This window comes from Sinohyriopsis cumingii, chromosome 14, assembly GCF_028554795.1.
Source record: "Sinohyriopsis cumingii isolate HCF-2022 chromosome 14, ASM2855479v2, whole genome shotgun sequence".
Classification (NCBI taxonomy): domain Eukaryota; kingdom Metazoa; phylum Mollusca; class Bivalvia; order Unionida; family Unionidae; genus Sinohyriopsis; species Sinohyriopsis cumingii.
The window spans coordinates 100,241,424-100,254,181 of NC_142974.1; the positions used below are offsets into that span (position 1 = coordinate 100,241,424).

The 12,758-nt window shown below is 34.5% G+C and overlaps 1 protein-coding gene across 1 annotated transcript in view; it reads right to left on the minus strand.

Moving 5' to 3' along the window:
* Nucleotides 1-12,758, minus strand: part of LOC149784485 (uncharacterized) — a 108,157-nt gene that overhangs the window by 62,311 nt on the left and 33,088 nt on the right. The window contains exon 4 of the mRNA XM_089932567.1: nucleotides 5,349-5,609. Coding sequence (XP_089788693.1) covers nucleotides 5,349-5,609 — 261 coding nt within the window. The remainder of the gene's footprint in view (nucleotides 1-5,348; nucleotides 5,610-12,758) is intronic.

Here is a 12,758-nt window from a genome sequence, read left to right on the forward strand (position 1 = left end):
TTCATCCGAAAGTTTTTAAAGTACACATACACCTTATTTACCTCTAGTATAGTTGCACAAACCTCATTTCGAAACCCTACGCAGCTAAAAGCGCTGTTGCTATCTCTCAACTTAACGTTATTCTTAGATTTGTTTTCTTCACTTCACATTACGGCAATCGTATATCCCAGTCCCACTATGTGACATAACCAAGTCGACAAGTGATGTCCAATAAACGTAATTGTGTACAGTCTTGCTTTTATTCAGAACAATCTGAATATTAATTTGTATTCTTCTGTACTGATTATTAAAACCGTCTTAAGAGGCTTATTTTGTCCTTTTCATTTTAACATGTATCAATCTTTGGTAGTTAGAAGGAAATTTTACAAAGCATTTAGAAGCAGAAACAATGCTCAAACCACTTGCTTTAAAGTCCATTTATGAAAATCAAACTCCATGCGAAAATTCATGAAATGTATAAGCGTAATAACGTCAAAACCGAAGCCTCTAACCAAATCGAGAGTTTCTCATATTGGGTTAGTTTATTTTGTTACTTCGTCCTTGTCGTTCATGTTTTTTTAAATGTTAATGCGCATCGAACACTCATTTTGGTCGCAACCTCTCAGTTGCTATAATGTTTCAGTAATTATATCATTATTATATCAATAATAGAATCTCGCACAGCTAGTTTAGCTCGAGAGCGATTAGAGGCAATAAAAAAATATATTCCACTCCGTGATTCTGTCAGACAAAAATTACAAGCTCGTCAAGAGTCTCATGTGGAATTTGCCGAAGGCACATAACAGGTATTCAAACCAATTGTCGAACCAACGTAGAAAAGTTTTACAACAACTGATGTGGCTCAAACAGCTCTTGAAACGTTGCCTGTTTATATATTGCTGGTCGTCATCAAGCAGCCCAAACACAACCAGACGAACTTGCTCAACCACAACCTGTAGTTCAACCAAAACCTCTGCCAAGAGTTAGAACCGATATAATGGATAAATATATACCTGAATGTATTGCCGCTATCAAGGACCAAGACCAAGTAATTAATATTACCGCATTTTGATATTAGGATAGAGAGAAGTATGTAAAATACGAATATATAATAATATAAAAGCTGTCGATTGGAGAAGGGGTATATATCGCATCGCTGCTAATAAACTACAAATCAAATCTGGGGAAGATATTAATAATTTTAGCATCTTTAACAGAAAGTAGACGAGTATATTGAACACATAAATCAAGAAAGGAGACAAAGAGAAGAAGAAATGAATCAGCAATTTAAAAGAAAAATATGGAAGAATATTTCACCAATAAGGAAAATAAAAATGTAAAACAACCAATTGAGGAAGAAGGAGTAAATGGAAGTGGTATTGCTACTCAAGGAAGTGGCCTTATAACTCCATGCCCAAATAATGTTCTTGATGATGTTGAACGACTAGAAATTCTGACTTGAGGAAACCGAACCGGTAATAATTCCCCAGAAATCATTAATGAGGTAGCTGATATTTGTACACGATTACGTAGAGGCGGTATCATGAACATTAATGTTTATCGGTCTCTCATGGTATATTTTAACATGTGTACAATTGTTATTGACCAAATATACCCATGTAGAATGAACCAACAATCCTTGCAAACTATTTGAGTATCAGTAGTTACATTTTCGCTTGACTCCAGAGGGGACGGCATTCCTACCTCCCAGTTTCTAATCTCCCATTCATATAAAAAATCTTAGAAAAGGTTGTTATATCCCAGCTTGTATCTCATCTAAATTCAACCAGTCTTTTTAGCAATGTACAATCTGCATATCGCCCTTGCCACAGTACTGAAAATACTCTTCTAAAAGTAGTTAATGACATTCTCTCTGCGTTGGATAGCGGAAAGATTACAGTCCTCACCCTCCTTGATTTGTCTGTAACATTTCATACAATAGACCATAGTATATTACTTCACCGTCTCCAGCATGTATTTGGCATTCATGATACAGCCTTACTGTGGTTCAATTCCTACTTGGTCAACAGGACACAAATTATATCTGCAAATGGAATACACTCCAGCCCAGTTGATTCATGTTGTGGTGTTCCACAGGGGTCAGTTCCTGGACCTGTTTTCTTCATTCTGTACACTCAGTCGCTCTCAAGTGTCATAGATCATCATCCAGTGTCTCACCGATTTTACTCTGATGACACCCAAATATACAAATCTAGCCACCCAACTGAAGTTGATGCTACCATCCAAGGTGTAGACAGGTGTATTTCGGATGTGAAATCATGGATGACATGTAACAAGCTACAGATGAATGATGATAAAACTGAGGCCATTCTGATCACAACATAAAGACTTTCTCATTCACATCATACATTTTGAAATTATATTTTAATGAATGTTCACATAAAACGTTTGAATATTGATGTCAATTCACGAATGAAACAAAGTGCCCATAAGTCCACAGGGCTAAAAAGTTTGAAAGCAGTATAGAATTCTGTGCAAATATGCAGTAACAGAAAGAAAATATAATACATACATTATAGTGAAACATTACTTTGGACAAATAGAAAATTGCGATAATCGTCATTTAAGTGCAGAAGAAGAATGCAGAGAAACAGGGAATTGTCGGAGCTGGAAAAGTACTTTGACACTAAAAGAATAGAGAAAAGTGAGGGACCATTTTTACAAACTTGTTATAAAAAAGGGACACAGGAGATTGACCTGTCTGCAATACCGATAGAAATATGACCAATGTCAATGATAATGGTTGTATTTTGATGCAAGAAACAGAAACTTCACAAAATTAGCAGAAGGGTTAAATAGGAAAGGAAACGGGATATATTTTGAGACCTGTAGGAAATGAACCAATAGTAACATATGGGAAATTATCAATAGGAGGAGAAACAGCTGTAGTTAAAGAACCAGCAACTATCAAGAGAAAAATCAAGAAGAAAACAGAAGAACTACATATATCTGATTTACACATGGGAATCCCACTAGAAGCCACAGTTGGGCGCTTTGAAAAGAAATTTCACATCAAAGTTACAAAGGCTAGAATGGATACCCACCCGGGATACCCTATAAAAAAACGGAATGAGGACACTTGAAATAAAAAAAAAAAAAAAAAAAAAAAAACAATGAAAAAAGTATTTTTTACATGGTTTCCAGTCAGTGGTAAAGACATGGTATAGAGGATGCATACATCACAGGAAATGCAGCAAATGTGATGAAATGCCCAGAACAAGCGCAAGAAACACAAAATAGGACAATCCGCATGAGTGAAATAACGATATCTCAAAAACAGTAAACAACAACAACAGAGAAAGACAAGGATAAAACAACAGGAGAAACAACAGCAACAAGGGAACAACAACAACAACAAATACAAAACACACCACATAAACAACAAGCAGCAACAATTAAAAGAACAAGAGAAACCATAAAGAGAAAAAAAGCCCCAACATACAACAGTGGGAAACAACAACAGCAGCAAGAGAAAGAAACACAATATAAACAACAGCAGCAATATCAGCAAATGGCACATAAGAAACCACATAAACTAGCAACACAAAAATCATACATTACAACAACAGACTTCATAGAATGGCCAAGATTAAAGAAAAAAGTCAGAAGAAGCCTTAATTAAAAAAATGGAACTCGAAGAGAGGAGAAACTATTACAAACTTGTCTTTGACAAAGAGCTAGAGGAAGAAAATTTATGCAATTAAGTTCTAATATTATGAAAAAAAGAGGAAAAGATCCATAATGGACAAAGAACCTTCCAATCATACAAACACCAGAAAATTATTATCCAACTTACATATAGCCAAATCCCAAAGTACAGAACTCCCGTGCAAAAATATTAAACAAAATATTAAAACATTCAGATAAATGCAAAGGAAAACAAACACATACTCTAAATAAGTCCACAGCATTTATCAGAACATAACATAGCACAACACCTCTAGGTACTCGAACAATTAGATATGAGGCCTCTTTATACTTGTTGGGAAATATATAAAAGGACCTCTCAAACCCGCCCCCCCCCCCCCGCCAACTTTTGAATTTAGACCTTTATAGATATGGCGTGACAAGATGGTGAATCCAATATGTTTCCTTGAACGGACGCTCCGTCTCCGAGGATTTTGTTGTCAAGCTTTAAAGTATGCTAGCTGGACACCTAATAGCTTTGCTAGTATGAGAAAGAACACACCCCTACTAAACATATTGCATAACTGTACTTGGAATATGATGGATAATGTGTAGTTTGGATTCAAATGAATGTCTTCATCCATTGCTTTCCTCAGATGAGAGGCCCATTTTTAATGGTGTATAATTATACTATACTAGTTGTGAACACCCACCCTGGTTAGGGAAGGAGAATCTAGATTTTATGGCAGATATAATATCCAAGTTCTCATTTAATAATAATAATAATAATAATAATAATAATAATAACAATGTAGTATTAAAATAATATTATTTGGTCTTTAAGTTAGCCACAGACTAAGGATTTAACAAATTTCTTTGTAGCCAGAATTACTAGTAGATTCAGATATTTACTTGTCCTGCTCAATCTTCATTAATCCTTCCCACAATGCAATTTAACATATAACGAGATTAACCAAACTAGTAAAATTATGAAAACTAATAGTCAGACAGAAAATTTAAATGCCTTAATTTACCAACTACCAACTGTTTTTTTAAGCCATGGTTAAGAATGATAACCTAAACACATGCACATATAAATGGGCACACAAATGAGCACATAGAATCCTTCTAACCTGAATCTCCAGGCACTTCTACCAAGACTGCCTGGTTAATGGCTTATATGGTGTTAGTACAGATACCACTCACTGTGGAGCTATGTTACAAAGCAGGTTAGCATACAAGATAGGGTGAATAAAAGCCAAAAGGTGCATACAAGATACAAGCAGAGTATACATTCGTGCAAATACATGTAGGTGAAAAAGAAAATTTTAAAAGTGAAATAATTATGCATATAACATAAGCAATGTGCTAACAACATAAATACTTGTAGTAAAAGATAAATATCGAGACTTAAAATCTCCCCCTTCTGTGAGTATCTGAAAGTAGTGAATGGTGGAGAACAGTTTCCTCACTATATTAGCCCTGTGACCTTAACCCTGCGGCTAAACCTTTTAAACCAGGATAAATATAGGTCTGTTCCTTGCCCCAAACTCAAGCTACTTACAAAGTTTGGTAACATCGGTAGTGGAAAACTTTGTCATTGTGAAGAATGGAAATAAAGATTGATGGACAGATAACACTTTAACGTGATACGTTTCATCTCATGGCACGTGCAAAAATACAGAGTGGTAGATCTTCAATTTTTATGTATGCCCACATACCGTTTGATCGCCTTGTCCATTCATGGGTTGATAAAGAAACATCACAGCAATTGACATAGACATCTATGCCCTCTGTACTACGTCTCTCGGAAATGTTTACCTCCTCTCCAAGAAGTCGCTTGACCAGGGTTGTCTTGCCTACACCTATGTGTCCGACAACCATGACACGTATGTTGTGCACAGTTTCCTTTCCATCTTTTAGAGCCTCTTCAAACAGTTGGATGGATCTGTCATCCATTTTCAAAATTTCTATTGGAACACCTGTTCATATAATGGATTAGTTATGTAAAAATACATGTATATTAACAATGAGGCAGACTTATTTTATTTTAAAATATGGACTTCTGAAACTTTAGAGAGCTTAACCTGAGTTTTCAAGCTATATCGTTGTTATCCATGTCTGCAACATTTACAAATCCTTTTCCAGTAAAACTCATCATATGCAATTTATTGGTGTCCAATTGTGTACGTAAACAAATTAAACCACATCTTTTAAATCTCCAGTCTGATTAAAATAAAGATTTACTGATATATAGCAGACTTAACAGGTACTAATAAGTTTCTGCTCTACAGTTACTATGTGTTTCTGAAAGATGGGCGGGTATTAAGTGAAATTATTTGCATTTGCAATATTTATAATGGTGATAAATATTGGCATACCTTTATGCTACTTTCCTGTGACTATATTTTATTTACACGTGGAAATATTGAAAATCAGACACCATCTAAGGCAACAGCTGATCAAAACATGTACAGTTAGCCCAGAGTACACTTCAATAGTTTTAAAATAGGGACAGGAATTTTGTCAGAGTAGGCTACACAGTGCGAACATTTTTTTTCGGTAAAATAAATTTGTTTTTTTTTTTTAGTTTATAATTTACCTTTGATGTCTAGCAAGTGAAAATGACAAAACAGAGCAAGCACGGTCAATCTGTATATTGTCCATCACAAATTACACCCATGAATCAGGCCAAAATAAATAGAATTACAGTTTCTTTAAACATTTAAAGTTTATTACATTTAAAGTTTTAATCAAATAATTCCTATATTATAGTGTTTTTCTTTTTTTTAATAATAGCTAGGATTACATATTGTTTAACAAGCAAACCCTACAGAAATTACAGAACATAAGAGCCAAACCTAAAGATTCCTGCTTCTATCCAAGTTTGGAATTCCGTGTACAATGTGGTTTTAGTAGCCTATAGACCAAACGGGCACAAATAAAGTTCCCTGGCCTGCCAAAATTTAGAATATGCAGGTATCTTCATTAGTTTATAGTAAACTATCAGAATAAGCAATGCATTTTGTATAGCTAAATATTATGTTACCATTCGAAATGAACTTTTCCAGTCCCATATATTTAAACGCACTGATTTGTTAATGAAAAGTTAACATAAAATAACCTTATGTTAGTGTCTGTCAGATGCATACAACTGTAGATGCAACACTGAGCTAAAGAAACCAAGCACAATATTACTCTCAGTTTGCAAAGATTACAAACTTAACATTTATATCTGAATCATGTGAGAAAAATCAATAATACATTACAATTTATAACATATAAAATATGTGTTGCAAACACAGTCATATGAATGGATGTCCTTAAAATATGTGTTGCAAACACAGTCATATGAATGGATGTCCCTAAAATATGTGTTGCAAACACAGTCATATGAATGGATGTCCCTAAAATATGTGTTGCAAACACAGTCATATGAATGGATGTCCCTAAAATATGTGTTGCAAACACAGTCATATGAATGGATGTCCCTAAAATATGTGTTGCAAACACAGTCATATGAATGGATGTCCCTAAAATATGTGTTGCAAACACAGTCATATGAATGGATGTCCCTGTAACTGCTGTCATTAAAGGGTTAATAATCTTCCCTGGCAAACAAAGTTACATAATTACTCTGAACAGCAGAGAGGGCGAACAGACCATTTGAAAGAACGTTATTTTTGAAACAAATAAAGCTCCTTACGGAAATGAAAAAAATAAGGTCAATAACGCCAAACCAAAGCTTCTAAATTACATTGAGTTTCTCTACTTAGGTTAGTTTATTTTGTTACTTTTTTTTTGTCGTGAGTGTTTTTGAAACGTATACGCGCGTGTTTACCCACGTGACGCTTCACTAAGGTCGCACCCTCTCTGCTACTATAACTAAATCATTACTGGTGGCGCTGTGTAGTTTCGTATTTTGCATAGGTTAGGATTTTGTTTTAAAAATGAATTTCCCCGGCTTTCCTCACTGGTTATACTGGCTATTTATAACGGACCTTGTATATCTTAGGTATAATTCAAAGAACCTTTAATTCCCTTCATTTTGGTGTATGATTGATGGGAGTAATTTGGATTATAGTGTATACAGCTTGGCCTTACTCCAGATGTGCACCTTTCAAACAAGTGCTAGCTCCACCTGGTCATTTTCACTTCCTGAACTTCAGAGGTAAATTGTATAAAACAAAAACGGTTACTTTTTTACATTTTATATATTTGGTAATTCATTCATTACACTTTCAGAATCTGGTTTTCTCTAGTCTGGCAAAATTAATATTCCCTATTTTGATAGCTGCTATGGATAGTGTAATTTATCATAATTCAGGCTGATTTTTTAGCACAAGGGAACAGTCATTTTAGTTAGCAGTGTGTTTAAATCATGTACAGTTTCCAAACGTACAATATCCAAAGAAATATCATCCACATTACATTAATGTAGCATAGAGGTATGCCAACATTCTCTCCATTGTGCATGTTTTAAATGCAAACAACTTCACTTTACATACGTCACTCTCTCAAAAGTGCATAATAACTGATGAGCGCTCCTGTTATATCAACCGAAAATGTAATCAACACATATACGATATCGTGATCGGGGGTCGTGTAAATTTATTGTTATAAATCCATGCTTGGTAGCATGCGCTCGCGAAAAGAAGATTTTGAACCTAATCATGTCCACTACACCAGGTTTGATGAATGTTTCTTACAGTATGTGTATCAACACCGTTAAACACAACTAAAATATTACACTTATTTCTGATCACTTTTCGTAGCTGTCTTTATCTCTAGGTAACATATATAACATCAGTGTTTTGTGTCTGCCTGGAAAAAATATTCTTACTGGATTTGTTTGTTTGTCAAGTATTATGCCATCGTATCATACGAGATTATTAATACATCCATCAAGATCGTCTACGGACGGTGCTTCATCAATATCGGTTAAAAAATTAATAATGTCATCGCCATCTTCATGTAACAATTTTGCATTTTAATTAATATCTTTAAGCACATCATAACACCGATGATCATCAACTGACGATGCTACTAAATATAACTTGTCCCACTTGAGCCATCTCATTATCAAATTAAGTAATAATTGTGGTTTACCAGACCAGATGGACCTATTATTATCATTCTGATATAATTCTGTAATGATGAAATATGTTTTACTGGCTCTTGTTTTCGTGTCGCTGAGAAATCAGTGACATCTATGTTGTACAGATATTATAAATAGTATGGATCTGTATTGTATTCGATGCAGAGCACCTACGCCCACACATGAATTAACAATAATAATAACAGAAAATAAAAAGCGTACACTTACACGCAAATATTTAAAATGTGGTACGAGTAAATATAAATTTATCTCCCTTGACAAGTCAAGGCAAATTGGTGGTGATATCGCTACTTTATTAGGAAATTTACCAGGAACTCTGTGGGCTAAATGCCCAGGAGAGAAACATCTTCCAGGATATAATTATTGCGGTCCTGGAACTCGACATGATATTCGGCTTGATGAGCAAGATCAACCAACACCTGGTGAATATCCTGTAAACGCGATTGATAAAGCATATCACGTTCATGATGTAGCTTATAAAAGGAAAGATCAGCAACAACGACATATTGCAGACGTAAAATTAATTCATGCATTAAACTCTATAAAAAATAAATCTTTCAGAGAAGCATTAGCTACTTGGTTGGTAAGATCTGCGATGAAAGGTAAATTATTTTTCGGAGCTTGTAATTAGTCATCCTCTTATTGAAATAATGGAATTGATTTATTATAGCCCAGGGGGATATTGGAAAGGTAGGGTAGCTATTGATATACTCGCTGATGCAGCAAATGTTACACGTTCTGTTGCTGCGAAATGGTTAGCACGACAGGCAATATGGCAAATTTAACTACCACCACCTAACAAAATATATTCCCCATGCACATATTGATGTCAGCACTCCTAATGAAGTTCATGAAGCAGATATTTCATTTTTACCACATGATACTATTAACATTGGAAGACGTCAATGAACATACTAATACGCTTTAACTTTCATTGACGTTGCAACGAATTTATCAACGAGGACCCTTGCGATGGCCACAGTTGCTACAGCTTGATACTGGCAAGGAATTTTTAGGTGTAGTATCATCTCTGATGAAAAAGCATAACGTCAAAATTAGACGAGGACATACTGAAATTCATCGTGATCAGGCAATTGTCGAATGATTTAATCGAACACTTTCTGAGCGGTTATTTGGATATCAATATGAGAAGGAAATAATTCACAAAGATATAAGATTCCGCGAATGGGTTGCGAGATTACCAAGTGTGACAGCTGCGTTAAATAATGAAACTACTCGAACAATTGCAATGAAGCACATTAATGCGATTACAAAAAAGCACACCTCAATACAAAACGACCAGTGTTAGATAATGTTCCTGTAAAGATATTCATATGAACCTGGTGAACCTGAAGGTGGTAAATAAAAGACCAACTGATCCTATTTGGAGTAATACGACACATACAATTTCTAGCGTGGTAAGATCCACTGGTAGACCTGCAATCTACAGATTAGATTCAACCACTACTCAACGTGGATTTGTACGTGAACATTACAAAAAATTCCTGAAGACACACGATTACCACCGCATTCACTTTTGTAAACTAGCACCTCTACGCCAATTAAATTCAAGACAGGTTAGCATTACGTTTTTGCGTGTATGCCCAAGACTACTATTCTGTCTACGGTAAATTGTATTGGTTTATTAAAAATAGTGTTCCACAACATTACTATGTTACAGATCGCACAATGATTATTTTGATGTTGTTTCAATGTCATGATAGTTTCAATATCGAGATCAGAGTCGCGTTTATTTATTTTTTGTCACATCGTTTATAACTAGTTATTTTCTTGCTATATCATCGTTAGTTTCCTGAGTTTAATTATTATTTTCTTTAAAGTCTATGACAATTTTCCAGAGCTGAGCTATTCTTCTGACTGAGACAAGGCGAGATAAACTACGTTTGACCATTCGATACCATCATCGACGATCCAAACATTTGTGTCGGAAAAAGTGATTCCTTGTGATGAATCATTTTGTCACTGCGTATCCTAGCGGCCATGGTGTTTTTCATTGTCAACGCGATCTCAACAACATTGACAGGAAATACAATTATATCACTTAACGCACGATTTTGTTTCTCTGATGATCCTGGCATATCAACGTCGACATTCTGCCGTCGCGTATCAACCCGTCGATAATACAATGGTACGGACAGAGCTGAAATTTTGTCTTTATCTAGCATCATAATTGTTGTTGAAGTGTGTATCACGGACTATCTTTCTACTTGCAGTTATCAAATCATTTGATCTCCATAAATTCCACAAATTATTTATAGCAGTTTCTGAAATTATTTCACGCATTATTTCACATTGAATTTTATTCGGTTTTAGTCTGATTAATTTTTTAAACTCTCTTAATTCTGGATCAAGTGCTCTATGATCATTAGTTATTTCTCCACAATAATCTACAAAATTCCACAGCCATTCATGTGGAGATAATCCAGCTAAGGGTGGTGGTTGAACATGATCATCACGCATTACTACTGCAGTATATTTTGTCCAAAACCAATCCATACATATTTTTAACTTTTTTAATGAAACGGTGCATATTTCATCCCAAACAATAATCCTTGGAATATATTTCTCGCCCGTTTGTTCAGGTGTCCATTTATATCCCTTCCATCGAACGCATTTATGATAAGTGCATTGTTTAATATTTCTTTGTTTCATTTCCCTTGTGAGTCTGTGTGTAGGTGTTAATACAACTATATCTGAACAACTCTTCAAGAATCACACGAGTTGTTTTATCAGAACGTCCAGGCCCAACAAGGTAAACTGTTTTGTGTCAAGCTACAGGATCAAATTACAGACGGTGTTGATGATAATTTTTATATTTGATTTTTGAGGTAATAAGTACCCTTAATGTCAACGTCGGCGGATTCAGAATAATTAAGTATATTTTCTTGTTCTATTCTCCATGCACCTCATGATGTACAAGTGCCAATATGTAGTTGTCATAGCAGTCATGTATTCTTGTTGACATAAAACGAATCCGTAGCGACCTTGACAGCAAACTCAGAAACTATAAATGAGTAAACTGCGGTGACTCACCATCAATATTACTCACAATTGTACCTAATTTAGTTCCGTCTGATAAATTAGCATTCCTTCGACTTATTAGCGTATTTCCATTCGTTGTATCAGCAATTATAAAATCGAGTTCAGCATCATCTATAATCAATCTTGTACAATGTCGTTTATGATTGTAAGATTCTCCCTGGGTAAATTTACCGATTAATTTTCTGCCAAGATCTTTTTTGATTTTATTTTCAAAATCATTTATATCAGGATTTTCATCATCAGAATATTGTGGTAATCTAACTTATTTTTGCAGACGATACAATATATATTTGCTTCACTTACTGTTAACAATAACAGTATTTTTACATCGAGCATATACAGTAGCAATACTGGTGTCCACATATAGTGCTATAAATAGTTTGATACAATGCTATAAATATGTACTATATGTGTTGTACCGTTCTTAGACTTACGACTATGTATATACTGTAAATATGCTACGCTGTAAATAGCTTAATACAATAGTATGTAAATATTTTTGTTTTATTATTTTAAATATAAAATGTATTATTCAATGAACTATGAAAATATTAATGACAGTATTTCTGAAATCAAAATATTAAAATATGACGGTATAAAAATATTCGATGAACTAAATCCTGACAAAATATTTTGTGAGTTTGAATCAATACAAAATTTGAAAATAAGTACAAACAAATCGCAGAATAGAGATTAATGAAGCTGATTCAGCAAGCTATCTTTCAATATTTGGCTGAGGTGGAGGAAACGAAAGTTAATAAATTTGTCTCGAAAAAAATAGGTGAGAATTGTTTCACGATTACGAAAGGAAAAAGTTATAAACACAAGTGTTAGACAATTAAGAACGATTTTGTCAGATCGTGAAAACGAAAGTGCTGTCAGTGACTGTACTGACTGTGTCTAAGATAACAAGTTTTATGTGTAGCTACAGGATCAAATACAGATAGTG